At 37.2% G+C, this 19328-nt stretch overlaps 4 protein-coding genes across 6 annotated transcripts; 2 read left to right on the top strand and 2 right to left on the bottom strand.

The window, feature by feature from the left end:
- Positions 1-289: 289 nt before the first annotated feature.
- On the top strand, positions 290-2618 carry LOC105159330 (39S ribosomal protein). The gene is made up of 2 exons (XM_088878176.1): positions 290-834; positions 2327-2618. The coding sequence occupies exons 1-2, from the start codon at positions 478-480 to the stop codon at positions 2354-2356; spliced, it is 387 nt and encodes a 128-aa protein (XP_088734302.1). The 5' UTR covers positions 290-477; the 3' UTR covers positions 2357-2618.
- A 134-nt stretch (positions 2619-2752) lies between these two features.
- LOC105159329 (TLD-domain containing nucleolar protein) lies at positions 2753-6982 on the bottom strand. Of its 2 annotated transcripts, none has more exons than XM_011076349.3 (7): positions 6721-6982; positions 5561-6178; positions 4743-4930; positions 4026-4249; positions 3701-3900; positions 3242-3367; positions 2753-3148 (listed from the first exon to the last, which is right to left on the bottom strand). In XM_011076349.3, exons 1-7 carry the CDS (start codon positions 6874-6876, stop codon positions 3050-3052), a joined length of 1611 nt encoding a protein of 536 aa, XP_011074651.1. In that variant the 5' UTR covers positions 6877-6982; the 3' UTR covers positions 2753-3049. The 2 variants fall into 2 exon arrangements, with proteins under 2 accessions (XP_011074651.1, XP_011074650.1); XM_011076348.3 differs by having other exon boundaries at positions 4743-4936; positions 6721-6981.
- A 1484-nt stretch (positions 6983-8466) lies between these two features.
- Positions 8467-10266, top strand: LOC105159331 (putative methyltransferase At1g29790). Its single transcript, XM_011076351.3, has one exon. It carries the CDS (start codon positions 8708-8710, stop codon positions 9953-9955), a length of 1248 nt encoding a protein of 415 aa, XP_011074653.1. The 5' UTR covers positions 8467-8707; the 3' UTR covers positions 9956-10266.
- A 377-nt stretch (positions 10267-10643) lies between these two features.
- LOC105159332 (auxin response factor 5) lies at positions 10644-18009 on the bottom strand. 2 transcript variants are annotated; one of them, XM_011076354.3, is made up of 15 exons: positions 17871-18009; positions 16859-17773; positions 16537-16649; positions 15456-15554; positions 15268-15324; positions 14985-15137; positions 14772-14856; positions 14432-14522; positions 13902-14066; positions 13614-13736; positions 13406-13481; positions 13133-13268; positions 11561-13053; positions 11179-11366; positions 10644-11004 (listed from the first exon to the last, which is right to left on the bottom strand). In XM_011076354.3, exons 2-15 carry the CDS (start codon positions 16959-16961, stop codon positions 10848-10850), a joined length of 3039 nt encoding a protein of 1012 aa, XP_011074656.1. In that variant the 5' UTR covers positions 16962-17773; positions 17871-18009; the 3' UTR covers positions 10644-10847. The 2 variants fall into 2 exon arrangements, with proteins under 2 accessions (XP_011074656.1, XP_011074654.1); XM_011076352.3 differs by having other exon boundaries at positions 16859-17959.
- Positions 18010-19328: the final 1319 nt, after the last annotated feature.

The raw sequence follows: 19328 nt of genomic DNA on the forward strand, positions 1-19328 counted from the left end.
CCGTGAATATTTGCAAAATAAATATTAATGAAATGCAGAAATCAACTCTAAGAACCAACTAACAAGTTTTATTGGAGCTGGTATGCAGGTGAAATGTTATAAAAATCGAAACCATGTATATATAAATATCGGTACTTGAATTTTGGTTAATTAGAAGGAGATTTATTAAATTTCTCCAAAAAAAAAAAAAAAAAAAAGGAAGTGTATATATTAAGGAACTATATTCCGGTGTCCAATTTTGTTAATAACGTGGTACATTAGAATCAAATGCCAAAGTGGCTGGCTCTAGTGTAGTCCAGTCCAGTCTTGCAAATCAAATGAAAACAAACAATACAAAAACAAGGGAACTATAAATCAAAATTCTGCTTGCATCTGCATATAAATCCCCCATCTTTCTTTACAGTTCCCACCCCGTCTGAGAATTGGGTCTTTGCTAAACCCGGAGGGAGGTAGGACAACAGAAACTAAGAGCAAATAATGTTGAAGTTCCTGTCCAAGGTTAAAATTGAATTCAATGCGCTGGACCCACGGTTAGCCTCGTGCATGGAGTTCTTGGCGCAGTGCAATGCGCGGAAGGCCAAAGAGTCCAATCCCAGTTGCCAGGTCCAAGTCAAGCGCCGCACCGACGATTTCCCGCCCAAGATCACCGTAACTTTCGTCAACGGCGTCGAGGAGACCTTCGACGCCACCTCCACTCCGGCCCAGCACATCCGCAACTTGATTCTCGAAAAGGGTCAGTATCTCGAGACTGAACAGATGTTTCGCGAAGCTGGTGAGAAGTGGCCTGTCGTTATCCCTGACGTAGAGCTGCAGCAACCATTTACTGGGATCAAGGTAATAGATTTATTGCCTATTGTGCTGGGATTTGTTCTGATTGAATTTGCTTTATGCTAAGTTGTGAATGGTGAATTGTGTCTAATAGACAATTCGTCGAACATGTGTCTCAGGTTTTTAGTTGAAGATTTGGTTTCCTAGAGATTTTATTTTCTGACCAATTGAGTTTCATTCTGTCGTCTTTATGCTGCGACTAAAAATGGGGTTTAACCAATTGATTAACCAATATGTAATGAGCAAAGGCCACCCTGCCTGCAGTTTGATGGTTTGGTTTATAGCTTTTTATCCTGGGAAAAACGAGAGCACAGGGGGATTCACATTTTTTATTTTAGAAGTCTCATTAGTTATTTTAAGGCAATTTCATGAGCTTGGTTTGCCCCATCTTCTCAGCAATCTTGAATTACTCTGAGATTGAGATCATTGATAGCAAGACTTAGACATGCTGTTTGTCTGATTTGAGGTTTTGTGATCAAAATAGGTTTTTGTTATGTAGCTTCTCAAGTGCTACTTAGCTATAAAGGAGCAAACATGATTCCCATCTTCAGGCTAGGACAGAGCAAAACACCATGAATGAGCCCAAAAATGGTTTTGCCTCCTAGGTAACACTAGAAAAAGTTTAGTCCGAAGGATAGGGCTTGTCCTGGAAGAGATTCATGGCACGTGTCACATGATTTGGATCCAATTTGTGATATAGCCTTAATATAGTGTATACTCTCTATGCAGATAGAGTTGTAAATTCATGATTGATCATTATCTCCAGAAGACATTGTCAAATTGTCATTTCCTTTGTTATTAGTTTGGGTAGCTGACATCTAGGTGTAATAAGTTCTGTTTAATTGATTTATTGGCTTTTGACTTGGTGATATAACTTTTCTTATGATTCTTTAAAGCCTTTTTTCTCCATCCCATGACTTTGCCCTTTTGGAAGATTCGGTGCTCAATGCATGATTAAATGGAATATATAAAATGAAGTTTGATTTTTGCTATTTGGTTTTGCATATGGATGACTTATGCAAACATTCCTTTTTCAGTTGAGCTTTTCTTCACCAATATAACATTCTGAGTGTTCCGTCCTTGCTTTAATACATGTCAAAGAGTTCTTTTCTTTCAGAAACTCTCATCTGACCTTGCTTAGAAATTTGGATTATGACTGGTTAAGTTCATTATGTAGATTCAAAAGGTTAGGATCTCATCTTCTAGAGGTAATAAGCCTCAGTTGTGATCAAGTAGCAATCCGCTGTAGGTACTCCGTTTGGTTGATATAAATCTAAGAAATTTATGTATGTTTTTTAAACCTGAAGAAGGTTTCTTCAGGTTCTTATTTGAGTGAGGTATTGTATGATCCCATTAATTTATTTGAGAATGGGGGGGAGAGAAAATTGTTTCTGTAGTAATACGTGGCTATAGTTGACTACATACTTTTAACTAGTTTGGTATTATATTGGCAAGTATTCTTCCACTTCATTACTTGTTCATTTCTATATTTTTGCAGCCAAGGAAAGCAGAGGATAAGCAGCAGTGAATTGCCATTCAGCTTGTTTGAATCAGTTTTCAGTGACAAGCAATTAAATAGGCATAATCTACAGAACTAGTGGCTGGCATGTTTGTTCTCCTTCATACGGACATGTAAAATTCTTGCTTGTTCCTTTATTAGACCCTTTTAAGGCTGAATGGTAATTTCTCTCTGCTGGGGAATATGTTGTTTAGCTGTGGACTTAGCAGGATATATTTTTCCTGTAATATTTATGGTTTGGTTTGAATTGTCACAAGTCATCTTTTGGGCAGTTTCTTTTTCCTGTTAGGGTTGATGCACATCTTTTTCTGGCAAATAGTTTATATGATGAAGCCGTGCGGAGCATTTTAGCTTCAGTTTTAGTCATAGTAGATTATAATTGGCGTGCAAAACTCACTGCAGCAGTTACTGCATAATATAAAAAATGACTAATTTTGCGTCTCAAGAGAGGACAAACACATTCTTTATTCATACATATCAGTCTGCTCAGGGACCTTACTATTACATACAATCAAATGAAAGAAATTGCAAACCATGACAGATTGGCCCCAACTGATGAGTTCCCAAACAACTGGAAAGTGATGTTGGGTTTCAGAAGTTAAAGCATATGGCATCCACAACAAAGAGTCTTGGTGATACACGTATTTACAAGGCCGTATATTATTGTCTATTTCATAACCAGATGTGATTCAGGAAACTTAATTATCGATCTTCCCGCCTAACTGCATTTGGGTTAGACATCATATCCATCATCATCTTCTCGGGCGAATCTTCCCAATTGGCAAAAGTTTTCAGGTCAACCTGCAGAAATTTAGACAAAAAGTGCAAGAAACAGCGACATCAATACCATGTAGCTCAAGCAAAGATGGTGACCTCTTGCAAAGATTTGGATACCTTTCGTCTTTGCTCCGTAAAAAGTTCTTCTCGCTTCTTATAAGAAGCTTGAATTTCTCGAGCAGTTCTCCCTCCTAATCCCCATGCTTCTACTTCTAATACTGAGGCTTCAACTGGCAAGAACCCCTGTGCACACATGAATTCAGAGTTCTAAATCATCACTCCTCAACCCAAGCTTGAGCACTGTTTTGTTGGCATGAGAATACTGAACTCCAAGATTTCTATAAAGGAGATAATAGAATGTCCAGACAAGACAGTATCTTTTCCTCTTTTTACTTTAAATACCAAACAAGATGCAATCATAAAGTATGTCCATTCTTGAGGTCGGTTCAGGCAGATAGGAACATATGGATATACCATTCATGGTACAAGAGCATAGGGATGGCTATTTATTTTTACCAATAAGAAGCCCATGAATTCTTTTCACACATTGCAACTCTAAGTGTACATACGTTATACCTGGTTGGGGAAAAGGGCGCCATGTTGATATGTTTTATCAACAGCATGGTGGCGTATAGTAACTCTACCGAAATCCTCATCCATATATATTCTTTCATTTCCAATGGATCCACCAAATGCAACACCCACTGGTTTTGGATGAGCCTCATACACCCTACCAGTTGGATGCAAATGGCTATAGACAAAGTTTTTCTCTCTTCCTGCCAAAATAGTAAATAGTCCATCAGTTCCAATCTAGATGAGCATAAGAAACGATTACCGGAGCATGACAAAATAAAATAAGGAAAGAAAAAAGAAAAACAAGATTACAACTCCCTTGACCCACCGGAAGATAATAATGCATGAAAGACTGGACTTAAAGCATACAGATTGCCAGAAGTTCCATAAAATAATTCCTTATTTTCAAAACCCTGATGAGTGAGTGCACCAATGATCCATCTCCTTGTCTTGTTTTCTTCCTCACATGCAGCAATAAGTAGAAGCAATGGACCGTTGTAGCCTTCGATGTTTGACCAAAATCGGTTGAGACCTTTCCCATGAACAGATGACCTGCACGCTATTCGAAACAGACCCTCTAAGCAATGATACAATCTGGACAAAGCAGCTAATTTATTTGGTAATATGCGTTGTTACTGGTATTCAAGATATTTCTACGAGAAACCATTGCTCATATTAAGGCAGCACCGAGAGTAGGAAAATAAACCACTGAAACATACTACTGATAATTAGGCAGAGCATAAACTAGTAGTAGTAAGTTACTATCATCACATTAGAATATCATATATCAGAAACTTTTGATTTACAATTTGGCCAAACCAAAATGACAGAACTCGAATCTGTTTGTATTAGATCAAAATTTTAAGACTTGCACTGAGCAACAGTGTATGAATACAAATTGAAACAGTTAAAACTGTAGATAAGTATGCATACAAGCAGCTTTAAAAGGTTAATGAAACCAAAAAAGTGGAAGTAAACAAGTCTGGGAAATAGATGTGGTCTATGTGCTCTTCCACCAACAGGAAGACAAGAGAGCGGAACAAACCGATAAAGTAGGTTTTCATTTATTTCACCAACTTCACTTGCAAAACAAGCTTTTGATATCTCTTCATATATAGGACCTCTCAAGGTGAGTGAGATGGCCCATGCCGTTCCACGAGTCAAAAGGGTAGTTTCAGAAATTGCTGATGAGGAGCTTTCATGAGAAGAAGAGCATGATGGTTCAGATTTGTCCTGCAACTGATACTTATAAGATCAGCAAACAGAATTTAATCCAAAACACTTGCCAAAAGCCAGCAATACGATCCTCGGAAAAGACAAAATTATAAAATATCCATCCTCATTTAGGATTGCCATAGACTGAGAAGGCAGCTACGAGAAGGAACTGTCAGTACCCACTGGCACACCCACTCACTGCACCCAACTCACAGCGAGAGATACTAGTGCACCAGCACACAATGCTGCCCCAGCAACAGAACTACACTTTGACTTCTCTAGCCTAGGGCCAACAAATGATGCTTGGAATGCACCCTCATTATCAGTAAATAGTTTTTGACACAGTGATAAGCACTTGCCCCACAATTTGTACTCCATATCATTTATTATGGCGTGTGTTTCTCTTCATTTTCTTCATGGCAAAAGGGGTAGGGATTGAAAAAGCTAGAGGTAAGGAAAAATAAGTTTTTGCATATCCAAAGACATCCTATGAAATGTCACATTTCAATCATCTTCATTTTTCTCCACAATAGTAACAATAATATTGCACAGTTAAAAGATATCTTGCATGACTTTTAATCTGCAATAACAGCTTACTGTAACAAAAAAACAAAATTATTTGATGGATGGAAGGAAGAATTGTAGTACCTCATGTGTTGTGAGGCAGCAGAGTCTTGCATGGACAAATTGTTGAAAGCAATCAGCAAGGTGTGGTACAGTTTTCAAGGCCCATAAATGAATTTTAGCAGCAGGCAATTGAAAATCTAAGTCTGTAACAACAGAATCCCAATAGTCCAATTTAAGACTATCTTCAGCAGATGATTCAATAGCTGATAATACCAAATGAGAGACATCCGGAAGCCTGCATTCCCCTTTTTTCTTCAGTGTATTGGATCTCAATATCCTAGAATCCCATGAAAATATCCAACAAATCCAAAGAAGCATAAAAATATCACGTGGAGAATACGACCCACTAATCTTACAATCATCATCGTACAGCTCAAATTTCACATCAACTGGAAGTCCAGCTTTTGAACATGTCACAGAAAAGACTCTGAATAAATTATTGAGCAAAGCTGAAGCAACTGTCCTCGCGCAACACTTTGTGTACCCTCGCAAGAACTCAATCCAATTCACTCCATCTTTATCAGCCACAAAAAACAAGTCAACTATTATAGAACCCAGATGATCAAACAACAGCGGAAACTCCTTAAAGACAGGGCCTCGTTCAGACTCCAAGCTCTCAAAACCCAAATCAAAACATTTCTGGACAAATACAGAGGACAAGGAGAGTCAATCACATTGCATGATCAGACAACTATATGAAACGAATAAATAAACTGAACGTGTCCAGCGTCCAAGCACAAACAAAGAAAAATTAATTACTGAAACTCCATAATAACTCAAACAATCCGGAAGTAAAATTATGCTTGCAGAACCTGTTCAAATTTAGCCAATCAAATATTAAGACTAGAAAAAAATTTTGACCTTTTATCGAAATATGAAAAAGGAGATACTTCACTCCAAAATCACAATATTTCAATACATAAATTCAGTACACTAGACCACAGACGTTTCTTAACTAACAAACAAAGCTGCAATCTTGAGCGTAACAGTCAACTACAAGCAAGAAAAATATATCTTGGAATCAAATCCGAAAATCACATAATCATCACCAATTCGCTAATGATCAAAACATATAGCTCTTTAATTTCATGATAATTCATGGAAATAACAACTCAAACAAAGGGATTCCAATGTTTCCATTTTCTTTCCCTTTTGGGCCGACTGTCTTGTTTCTGAATTACCTGTAGAGAATGAATAGGAATTGATTTAGTTTGGGGATCAGATAGAAGAGAAAACGCTTTCTCTAGAGAAGGGAGGGCTCCAGTTGATGCAGCCAGTGATTGTACTTGGCGCAGCTCTGGTGATACTTGTTGCTCCGTTGATGATGATTGCCCCATTGTCTTGATTGCCAAAAGGTTCCTCCGCTTTCTTTACTTTATTGACGATGGATGATAAGAGTTCTGGAGTTTTGAAGATGGGAGCTATCCTAATCAAATACTTTAACATAACAGATTAACCACTGAATTAATTTCCTTTTTTTCCATGTGTTCATCCAATACATCCAAATATTAAAAACAATAAATTATAACAATTGTGGATTTAATTATTACATCAATATAATTATAATTATAATAATTCACGTAAAATAAAATAACCATTCATTTTAATAAATAAATTACAGTTACAATAAATAACATAAAGCGGGACAATCAGTCTATTTTTATCAATTAGAAGCTCCGATCATTTAACTTGTTGGAAATTATTACGTGGATGAAATTAGAAATTTTGAAATTATTTTTTTATTGAATGACATACAATAAGAATGTCTAGCTACGTAAGTGACGACTAAATCACATTTTATGCTCTTCGTATTTTGGGTAACATTTTAAAGACTATAGTCACAAAACGTTGGCAATTAAATACCATAATTTATTTATTCTGTGCAATTTTTTGAATTTTATCATTCTGAAGTTCTCTAATCATAAATAATTATTGAATTATAGATTATAATTTAGCACCACTTTAGCAAGAGTCTTAAATTACCATCCTATTAAACACAGGGCACCGATTCCCTTCAACTGTTTATTAGGAGTTTATGGGCTTTTTGTGGGCTTCGGCCTATCTACTTTCACTATTCGAATCATCCCCGTATTCGGTTATTCTGTTGAGTTAAATGAGGCCCATATACATTTACGTTTCAATCATGAATATCGTGAATCCCACTTAACTATTTATTTAAATAAATTTGTAATTCTTAAGTATTTATAATCCATTACAATATTATAAATAATTTAATATTGGACAATATACGCGTTGAGCATATAGATTCCATCTATACTATACACTAAATAAATTATAAAATATTATAACATTCCTTATTGTTCATCTGATGTGTCGTTTAGATTTAATTTTGATTTATTGTTATTTTAATTAAAATGGTCATTTAAAAAAAGAAATTGTGAAATAAAATTTTATTTTAATATATAAAGAAAAAAAATAGGAATATGTAAATGGCCAATTTTGTGATCAATGATATTTTAGCCTAGAGGTTGAGTCTAAAGCTAAGAGTTTATGAATAAAGTTGAGATAGATTTAAGTTTTGTTGAACGTCTAAGTATTATATATATGAGTTAAGAATTATTATAATTTGTTATTTACTATCTTCAATATATTAATATATTGATTGGATTGATGTATTATAAAAAAAATGCCAATTTGTGATAAATTTCTCCTAATTGAATTCCTTTCTGCTCTGTGTTTTCCTTACAGTAACTAGAGTAATACTAGAGTTTCACCCTTGGTTGTTTTCCGGGACTTTGACTTTGAAGTTTGAACTGATATTTACAGAGTGTATCAGGCGTCAACTTTAGATAAAGGTCATCAAGATTACTCACACCTTCTTCGGTAGTACAGATTTGAAGTAAAAATCGTTATAAGTATGACCAGGTCACGCTTTAATCTTGATCTCCGTTCACATGCACGGTTTACCTCCCACAGCAGCATTAAAAGACAGCCGACAAGCACCCTTAGACCAAGTTTACTGTCTTAATTTCTTCTTACTGCAGCAATTATTGTCCTAATCAAAGTTCTGTCTTTCTTTCTCTGCCACTAGCTAGCTCTCTCTCTCTCTCTTGTCACTGGCTCGCTCACTCACACGCACAGAGGCCCTCTTGGTTTTTGTCTCAAGATTGGGAGTGTCTAGATTAGTGAAAGCAAATTAAGAGAAAAATGGGGTCTGTTTCTCTGAAAATAGGAGAGGGAACAGCAAGATTCAAGAGGGTATCAGTGTGTTCCTCAGCAGTAAATTTGCTGATGCTTTTCTCAGTAATCACCACAAATTTATTTGCTTGGTATGCTTTCTCGTACCATCCCAAAACCCTTCATAATCATCACTATCCCGAGAACATATCTTTGATCTCCGAAAGAGTGAGCTTAATCCTTAGAGAGATTGAATCTTCGCAGAAAAAGCTAGCCCAGATGGAGAAACAGATCTTAGGCTATGAAAGCATCGATCTTTCGAGACCCAACATCGCAAATGAGCTTAAAGAGTTCTTAAACAGCCATCAGCTGCCTTTGGGGAAAGATTCAAGAACTGGGATCACTGAAATGGTGGCATCCGTGGGGCATTCTTGTGAGAAATCTGCGGATTTGCTGTCTCAGTATATGAGTTATAAAGTGAATGGACTTTGCCCTGATGATTGGAGTCTTGGCCAGAAGCTGATTCTTCAGGGATGTGAGCCCTTGCCTCGAAGGAGGTGCTTTGCCAAGACGATTCCTAAGATGGGTTTGCAGCCTTTTCCTGTTTCACTATGGAAGAATATTAGTGAGAAGATATATAGTTGGAGTGGTTTAGGATGTAAGAATCTTGCTTGTTTGAACAGTAAGAAACTGAATAGGGATTGTGCTGGTTGTTTTGATATTGTTCATGGATATGAGACTCAAAAGTATGTTAAGCCCCGAAGCAAGAATGATTTCCTTATTGATGATGTGTTAGCTATGGGGAGTGGTGGGACTAGAATTGGCTTTGATATTGGTGGGGGTTCGGGGACTTTCGCTGCTAGGATGGCTGAGAGGAATGTGACGGTAGTCACTGCCACTTTGAATCTTGATGCACCATTTAGTGAATTCATTGCTTCCAGGGGCCTTTTCCCTCTGTATTTGAGCTTGGATCAAAGGTTTCCATTTCATGACAATGTATTTGATTTGGTTCACGCTGCTAATGGATTGGATGTTGGGGGACGACCTGAGAAATTGGAGTTCTTAATGTTTGATATCGACCGTATACTGAGGGCTGGTGGATTGCTTTGGTTGGACAACTTCTATTGTTCAACCGATGACAAGAAAAGTGCTTTAACACGGTTGATTGAAAGGTTTGGATACAAGAAGCTGAAATGGGTGGTGGGAGAAAGAGTTAATGGTTCAGGAAAATCAGAAGTTTACCTGTCTGTTGTTCTACAGAAACCAGTAAGAGCATGATACAACCGATGTTCTCCAGGGAAGTTTAGGATTCAAGAGTAGAGCTGCAGTTGTAATTCTTGACTTATACATGATATAATTCATCGAGATGCATTAGTTTACACGCTCATGATTCCTTTGCAATGTCAAATAAGTGAATGCAATTGGATCTTTCGTAACACGGTCATCAATATTCTCTACCAGAAAGCTTCTAGATTTTCTGCAGTAAGGTCTGATACCATTTCCGTCTGTAATGTTTATATCACTAATTTGATAACAAACCAATATAGCTCAAGATCATTTTGCAGTTCAAATTATTTGGTTACATAATATTTGAGTTGTTGCATTTATCGTAACGTTTCTTATTTTGCGTTATGTAGCTGCCCTGTGATCAATTCATCTGATACCTCATGCACACCAAATTTTATAGTTTGTAGAAAGAATATAGCTAGAGGACCAGCACAAAGATATTTGGTCTTTTTGGAACTGGTCCGCATAGAATGCCTTTTGAATGCTGTTGCTGCAGTTGTTGCCCTCGACATAGTTTCTTGGGGATCAGAAAATTATTCAATCTCACATATACCAAAACTATGTTCTTTGTGGGATTCTGTATGTTCTGTTAAATAGTGCATCCTCACAAAGATTTGCGATAGAAGTCTTGTTCACTTGCACATTTATGCGATTCTTCATGTTAAAGAGGGACTAGACATCAGATGCTAAAAACGTGCTTTTATCTTAAGAGTTTTACATTACAAACATAGCAGCTTCGCGAACTGTATGCTAAAACAAAATCTCTAGTACTGGGGACTTTGGATTTGTGCTCTCTGTTGATATAGCTCCGTGGAATTTGATAAGAAGCATGACAGCAGATATCAGATACTCTGTTTTCACAATAAACGGGTTACTTTGTGCATCAGTTAGAGCCATCTTTAGCGCAACCAACTTCCAGAGTTGAGCCGTTAACACCTTGCATACCGACAGAGTTTAAGAGCTGCATTCCCTCTTCACCCATCTGCTTAACTTCAGAAGGTGATAAAATCCTGATGCATCTTACACAGCCCACAAATTCCCTACAAAGTTGTTTGTGTCAGATCTTTAAGAAAAGTTTCAGTTGAAAAACAGTGGTGTGATAAGCTAATGTCATAATATAGAAAAGAATCTTTTCTGATCATTTCCAGCCAGCTAAAGTTGATAGCCTTGATGAACTAAATCAACATTCAATTGAGTAAGATAATGGCACTTACTCCCAAGGATCATCCCCAACAAGAAGCACATCATTTTCAAAATCCACGTAGACGAGCTTCCATCCGGAACCTGAGTCGTTGAGCAAGCCCGTGAGACCAAACATGCATTCAATCTCAGAAAGGAGTTCTTTGTAATTTCTAAATCCTGAGACATCGATCGATCTTCCAACGGATCCAGCCTTTTGAATCTGTCAAGTCATATTCATCAGCAAGTTTCAAGAAGTAGAACAAGAGAATAAGATGCACAAGTGATTTAAAAAGTTAACGCAAGTGTGCATAAGTTGTCCTGAAAGAACTGTCTTTTCATTGTATAAGTTTTATCCATCCCTGAAAGAATTTGGAGGCAATATTTTTTGTAAATGTCTAAAAACAGTTACTTTACCTTGGTATAAGTTCGGAACCGTGGAGTTACTTGCTGAAATGAGCTCTGCTGCAAAAGATTGTTGTCATCATAATCGATGTTGCTTGAAGATGCTCCTCCTGAGTTGTCCGCATATTCTTGTAGGGAGAAATTCTGGGAATCTGCTAGGCTGGCTGATGTAATCTGGGATTGGACATCTTGGGTTGAGCAGAAGTTTCCAACAAAATAATCAGAAGGATTTGAGAAATCAACATTCTTTAGTGTACAAAAATCATCCAAAATCGTGCTCGAGACAGAGGGATCAATTACTGTGCTTCCACTGTTACTACCATCAAGATTCACACAGCTATATAAGTCACTCTGGTTATTTTCTTCATCTGATACATCTTTCAGACCACATGAACTATATTGAAGGTTAGACATGTCCTGATGAGGCAATAGGACAGGGAGATTAGTCTGGGAAACACACTTTGCATCGTTATAATGAGGATCCCACAACTCTTGCTCAACTGAAGGCAGCATAGGATAAACAATATCTGAAGAGGTAGACAACTGATCAGATTTCTGAAGCATGGATGGAGGTCTAGGATTTCTAAGAGATCCAGACGGTGGAGGGTATATCGACGAGTACGAATTAAACTCAACCTGGCTGGAATATTGAGGTAAGTCGTTGGCACTAGCAGATGTTACTTGGGATGGATCAATTTGTTGAGTCTGAAGAATATGCGGGTCCAATCGTGAATGTGAGATATATGGACTTGTATGTAGAGCTGGCATGCCATTATTCTGGTTTGTAACTGCAAAATCATTGATGACATTCTGTGGATTCACGGGCCTTACAGGCATACTTTTTTCGTTGAGCTGCATTTCCGATTCAAACTGACTTAACTGATCTGTAGCAAGTACAGGTTCTTGTTTTGACAATTCAGAACCAGCTTCCGCAGATGTCAGTTTCCCTGCTGGTAAAGCATGCGAGTCCAACCGTGATTGTGTGATACATGAACTTGTTTGCAATGACACTGTGCCATTATGCTGATTCGTGACTGCAAAATCATTGATGAGATTGTGTGGATTCAGAGGCTTCACAGGCATTCTTTCTTCATTGAGCTGGCTTTCTGACTGAAACTGGATCAACTGATCAGTAGTAAGTACAGGTTCTTGTTTTGACAAGTCAGAACCAGCTAAAATATGTGGGTTGGTGATAATTGGTTGGCCAGCAACACTTTGAAGATTACTTTCTCCCTGTGGATACACATCCTGCAAAATGAGCTCAGGTCTCTGCTTCATGGCCGGTTGCATCACAGATGTTGCTTCTCGTGGCACAACATCCTTAACTTCCTGCATAGAATACGCAATACTGCCAGGAGCTATCAGACCAGGAGGTTTTGTAAGCATCTTCATTAACTGCTCAGACCACAGGCTCGATATTGGGGGACACTGGAGATCCCCTAGTGAATTGTCTGGAACTCGGAGGAAAGGCCTATTTAACATTGTTTCCCATTCTGGTTGTGCACCTGATACAAGAAAACTACAATGTGTTGGTGAACATCAAAGACATGTTACAGAAGTCATTTTCTAGTGATAGTAAACAACCTACGAAGGCAGTGTGGAAAGGGCGCTTCAGGGTGGCAGCCAGAGATGGAAATATGAAGAGACTTTCAGGAGTTTCAATCTCCCATGGGCTAACTCTGTTCTGCTTATCAATACAGCCGGGCTCATCCCACTCTACCTGTCGTATCAAAAGAATATCAATCAAGGAGTTCGCCTGCAGCAAGAATTCTAGTACTTTGACGTTCTTACACAACGCTTTTGGCACATATCAAATTATGTTCACAATAAACAAGTCTTGAACATTAATGTAATCACCTGAAGACTACGCCACTTCGAGTTGGGCCATCTCAGCGGATCTACGTCGCTTATTCCTATAATAGTGCCCATATATCTGTATAAAGAACAAAAAAGACGTCAAAGAACATATACAGCAGAGCTAACGAGATTAGAAGTACACTAGTATCATGTGAAAAATGCCAAATCTCTCTCAAGCAATAAAAAAGGGTAGCCAATATAAAATTACCTGCGTTTGCTGGATTCTTCAGTTTCGAACATCATTCCGAACCTCATACCAATGGCGAGTTGCGTACCATACACAGCTTTTCTATATTTAGCCAATGGAATGACAAATTCTGAGGGGCATGCCCTAAAATAATCAAAATTACAGAACAATCAAGTCCAAATCGCTGATTTTTGTGTTTTTATGTTTTGATTTGCAAAATAAAAGTGCTCCGCAGTCAATAAGGACGAGAAAGAAATTTGATATTCTCTCCAAAGCAGTATGAATTCAGTCTGAATGTATCTCAGGTACCTTGGATTGTAGAAGATTGTAAATGGGCTTCTATTAGCAGCAGCATGAGCAGCAGCAGCAAGGATTCCTATGTGCATGCTATCAGCAGATAGAACAGAAGACGGCAAAGTCGTTTGCTGACGGTTAACACGCCTTACTCCCAGCATCAATTGCGACTTTTCATCCCTGTTTTTAATAGCAACTTTCTATAAGTTCAAGAATTCTCATCAAGAAAGATACACATAAACTAGTTATTTATGGACACAACCACAATCAGTTTGGAATAAAACATAAAATCTCACGGAGTTAGGAAAAGGTGGTGAAATGTGCCAAAAACTTGTGCTACTTGTAATGAATGCCTGAAGATATATCCATTGCAGGAGCACTTCCTATCCTTAAATATGCATGCATGAGAATCTACTGTTACTAATTCATACAAATTAAGATGAAGGAATAGAGGAGAATCTTCATACTAAAATATCATTCAGATTGACAACAGAAATATCAGCACAGACAGTTGCATGATAATCGAAGAAAACTTCAAAAACTACCTGATGAACAGAACTGCATCCCCTGCTCTAAGCCGCTTTGCACCAACAAACATACTCCAACCAGTTGTAAGAAGGTGCCGCTTTGGCTGCCCTAAATAAAGGAAATGGGCAGCAAAGTAAGATTTGAAGAAAGCATCTCCATAGACATCAAAGACGGATGGAAAATAAAACAATCAAAAGAACAATAGAAAATTCATGGCTGAAGTTGGGATGTAGTAGTGCTTCTTGGAGAAGTAAAGTTAAGAGGCCATGCCTTAAATAAAAATCCAAAGCCAAAAAGGGAAACTAACAGAAAATACTTAGGTAAATAAATAGCATAGAAATATCAGGGCCGCCTTACCCCGGTATATATGACGAAAAGCCCATGTATTATCATGCAAATCTCGAACAACTAGTTCTTGAGTTGGAGGCTGCGTTGAATAATCCTGAAATAGTTATAAGAAAAAGAATTAGATTGGTCCAAAGGAATATCATATGGCACCATGACATATCAACAACTAAATGAGACATGAATCAGAGATGAATAGACAGAGAAGGAAAACAAAAATCATACTAATTGTGGGAAGAGTTTTTCTGCAGCCCTCCGGGGAACTGAGAAACCACCATGCGTGCTTGTATCACTGGCAGTCAAAGTTTTGCAGAAGAATTCTGTTGGATGTTTACTATGCTTTAACCCAAAGTCGGGTATAGGAAAAATATCTTTTTCCTGAACCAAAAGTAAATTATAATATCACAACAATGAAGAGCATTCCATGGCAAATGTTGGTAAATTCTTTTTCACTCATATTCTTATCAGCAGGTAACTAATGGAACTAGTTTGAAGTGGCCAGACTTACAGAATTCACAGGCTGCAGGCTCATTTGAGCATAGATTTCATCTGTTTCTTTGTCAGCCTATTGACAAGAAGACCGTTAAAAAACTTAAAAGTTAAAAACTCCAGCATGACACAGTCTGCTTTAGCTTAAATCCACCGGATTTAGTTTAAAATTTGTTTCAAGGAAAACAAAAGGCTCTGAAGCCATACATGGAGTGTAACATTGTGAACTTGGCACAATAGCTGAGAGGGGAGATTTGGATAGTTGGGTACTTGTGTTGTTGCTGTTCTATTGGTGGAAACTGCAACCTGATGCAGAGAAATGAGAAGTGAATTAGCTCATGCAGCATCGCATCTGTGTAACATGGAAAGACAAATATTGCTCCATATCTCGAAAAAAATGACAGAGCACACATAAACCTTTTACAGTATGTTTTCATGAATGTTTTAAAACAGCATCTTCGGCAATCTTTGTTTTCTTTATGACTTGCAGATCACAAAAGCAGAAACATGTCAAGAGCATAAACAATGCATAGTTCTAGAATCTGGAAATAATCGTATGGGTTGTCCCCGGATCCTTTTGAACAAGAAAAGGTAATTTACAGACTTCAAATTTATAAGCACACTTGTGAAAGAGAATAACTCTCTTATTAGGCACAGTGCTAGGTTTCCAGGAATTGAAGTAAAAAACTGAAGAGCCTTCATCTTATGTTGAACTTGTGTATTATTTCTGGAAGAATCACTTCAAAAGGCCAAATTCAGCAGACTCCCAAACAATGGCTCAGGACTTGGTCTATTTGAAATGGAAGAATGTTGTTGACAACTATATCAATTATCAACTCTTACTGATACATCTTTGTAAATTACTCATATTTCAACCGAGTCTGAATGATGATCCCTTACAGCTCTGACTGTGAATTAGGTACACAAATGAAACACAGGGAATATTTGACAACAACAGTTGAGGACTCCAACCAACTGACATAATAAAGCTAGCTTAGGATGAAAAATTGCATAGATGACAGAAAAACCGGAGAAACAGAGAAGTTAACATAAATAATGCACTGAGTACAAAATTAGCTAAAATCATTTATCTCAAAACAAAAAGTCATAAATCTAAAACAGTCATCAACATCAATGATTGAGCAAGCAGAAAATATATGATCATGAGTAATCACTCTACTCATTCCTGAACTCGACTCACTTCACCGCGCCCCACTTTCTGTAAGATGGATATAACTACTATATGAGGACTAAAGAACTTCAATTACAGGTAAACAAAGAAACAAACCTGTTCACTGTGCCCTTGTGGAAAGTAGTACACAAGGCTTCCAACCTGAGGCAAGGTCACTAGTGGACCAGCACAGGCATGCCACAACTCGGAATTTATCTGTTTCTTTACCCCTATCACATACCAGGTCATGAATTAAATATTCAGTCCCCAGAAGGAAAAGTTATCAGAAGAAATTGCAAAATCATACAATTCTCCGAGTCTATTGCTTGTTTTTTGCCTCAAGTGTTCGTCAAAACACATATCCACATTGCTTTTTTTTCATCACTCCGACGCATACATAACATACATTATCATAAGGAAACAAAGAAACTCAACTAACCAGTATGATCCTGCATTTCTTTCAACAATTTCATCCCTTCAAGTATATTATGAGCCCCACTGATCAAACCGCCTGGTTTCAGCTTTTCTTCAACAGAACCCATGCATATACGTATCAATATGATGTCTTCTTTTCTCTACTTCAATACAACAATCACCCCACAAGACCCCATTTTTTGCATCAAGCAATGAAGCCAAGTATCAAGCTTCAGAAAGATTGAATCTTTCCACCCAAAAACAAGAACACACATATCTTCATGAAAATTCACATATTCCTCACCAGCAGTAAAAGAGGGACCTTAAAGAAACCACTGATCAGTATTTCCTTGGAGAGAGAGAAGAATAGAGCCAAGACAAACGTTCAGAGAATCTAGTAGTAGTGAGAGGAACCAATCAAAGAGAGCATGCTCTAAAAATCCAAAACCAAGGAACAAAACATACACTGCAAAAAGCAGCTGAAAAATCTAAGTGGGGCTTCCTCTTCTCCTCACCCTATCAACAACACAACCCATCAACAGCTAAAAGGGAAAAAAAGTAAAAGAAATCACACATACATACACACAACATAACATAGAGGGGTCAGTTTTGGGGCATCAAAGCACGCGGACCAAAGCATGAGTGGTTGGATTATCAAGTGTTTCTCCCCCCTTTTTCCCCCTCCTTTCTCTTGATATACTTCTCAAAAGAAATTGACCTTTCAATAGAAAAGAATGGCCTTTGAGATAACAAAAGCCTTCACCTTTGTCTTTCTCAATCAACACAACAACAAAAGCTTCGATCTTTTTTGCCCTTTTTCTTTTCTCTCTCTCTTCTACCTTTACATCATTCTTTCACTGTTCTTGAGTTTTTGCCATATCTCTGATTTCTTATTAGTGGGATTGCTTCAAAACTGGCACAGAGTGTGCATGCTCTTAACCTGCGCACAAACTTGCTGAAAATAGTTGATTCTGTTGTACCTTTAGGCTGAAAATTTTGTGAGCTCAAGAATTGAAAAAGAAAAAGAGAGAAATTACATAAGCAGAGCAATACTGTTCCCACACAAAATCGTTTTCAGACATCGCAAAGAGATGAGTCGGACAGAGTCACATAGACAACCTTTGCTTGCACACATAAACTACTCCAATAAGTAACAAGGAGTATAATAAGCATGTCTGTACAATTTTATATTAGTTGAATAAACTGAAATCATTTATATATATATGCCTTCACTTCTAAATAAATCCTCATAAAATGTGCTTAATGCGACATCATGTACAGTTAAAGTGGTTAGTAGTCCAATTGGTGTTTATTTCTTGGTACGAAATTAAGGCGGGCATCATAGTGAAATATTAATTCAGAAAACTGTGTTTAATTTTTGACGTGTTGGTATATCGAGTTGGGCAGTGTTCGAACAAGCATTTAATGACAGAAACATAATCTAGTAATTAGATTTTTAACTAAATTATCATAAAAATTTAATTTATCTTTCTTTTTGTATAAAGAAGAGGGGGGTTAATTGGCTCTTGAATTTGACCAAGAATTTTATTGAATTCAAATTTTCGGAATTTAGATTATAAAGTTTTGTTCAGCCCAATTTAGAGACTTCAAAGAATTTCACATTTTCTTGAATTGAGTAAGAGATGGAAAGGGGGAGGGGGGTGGTTGGATCAGAGTCAGATGAAGACAAGAGTGAGTGAGAGAGAGAGAGAGAGAGAGAGGCGTATTTTAGCACGTGGATTACGAGGTAGTAGGAGAAAAGGGTCTATTCCTCTTCTTATGTTTGGGCGAATCAAGAGTAGACCTTTTGTGTTACCAAAGGGACTTTGGCTTCGTAAATCAAAATGGGATTTTCCTCTCTCGTTTTTCTCGGGCTTTGTTGAAATTTTCTGTGAGCTTTCGCATCAGATTATAATTTTCTGACCGTTCGGCATGCGTACGGTGCACGACAAATTAGTGATACGGCGCACGTTAGACTAGCCTCGACTCGAAACGTCCCCTGCTGCCGTGTGCACTTTATTAAAATTAGTTTTAGACTTGTAATTATTTTCTTTTGCACTATACATTGAAAAAGGAAATACAGAAATTAATATCCCAATTTTAGCAATTTCTTCATGTTTGAGACATCTTTTTTTTGTTATTATATAAATATTTTAGTAAATTGAGTAACTCAACATTATGTCAAAATAAATAACACAATTAACTTACATAAAATGAGACAAATACTCACATTTTTAATTGAATTTAAATTCATAAGTTCAAACTTATTTATGAAATCATATTAACCATTTAAACTAAGATATTATTGGTTTGAGTAAAGAGTTCTAGCACCATAGAATTGGTCAAATTCAATTAATTTAATGACTCTAAATAGATATCAAAGTGATTAATTATAAATAAAAATAAAAATAAAAACACAAAGAAAAGTATTCCTGAAGATATAAAATTATTATTGTACTTATGAAACGATCCAACTTAGTCTTTTAAAATTAGTT

Source organism: Sesamum indicum, linkage group LG3 (assembly GCF_026168435.1).
Source record: "Sesamum indicum cultivar Baizhima isolate 11 linkage group LG3, ASM2616843v1, whole genome shotgun sequence".
Taxonomy (NCBI): Eukaryota; Viridiplantae; Streptophyta; class Magnoliopsida; order Lamiales; family Pedaliaceae; genus Sesamum; species Sesamum indicum.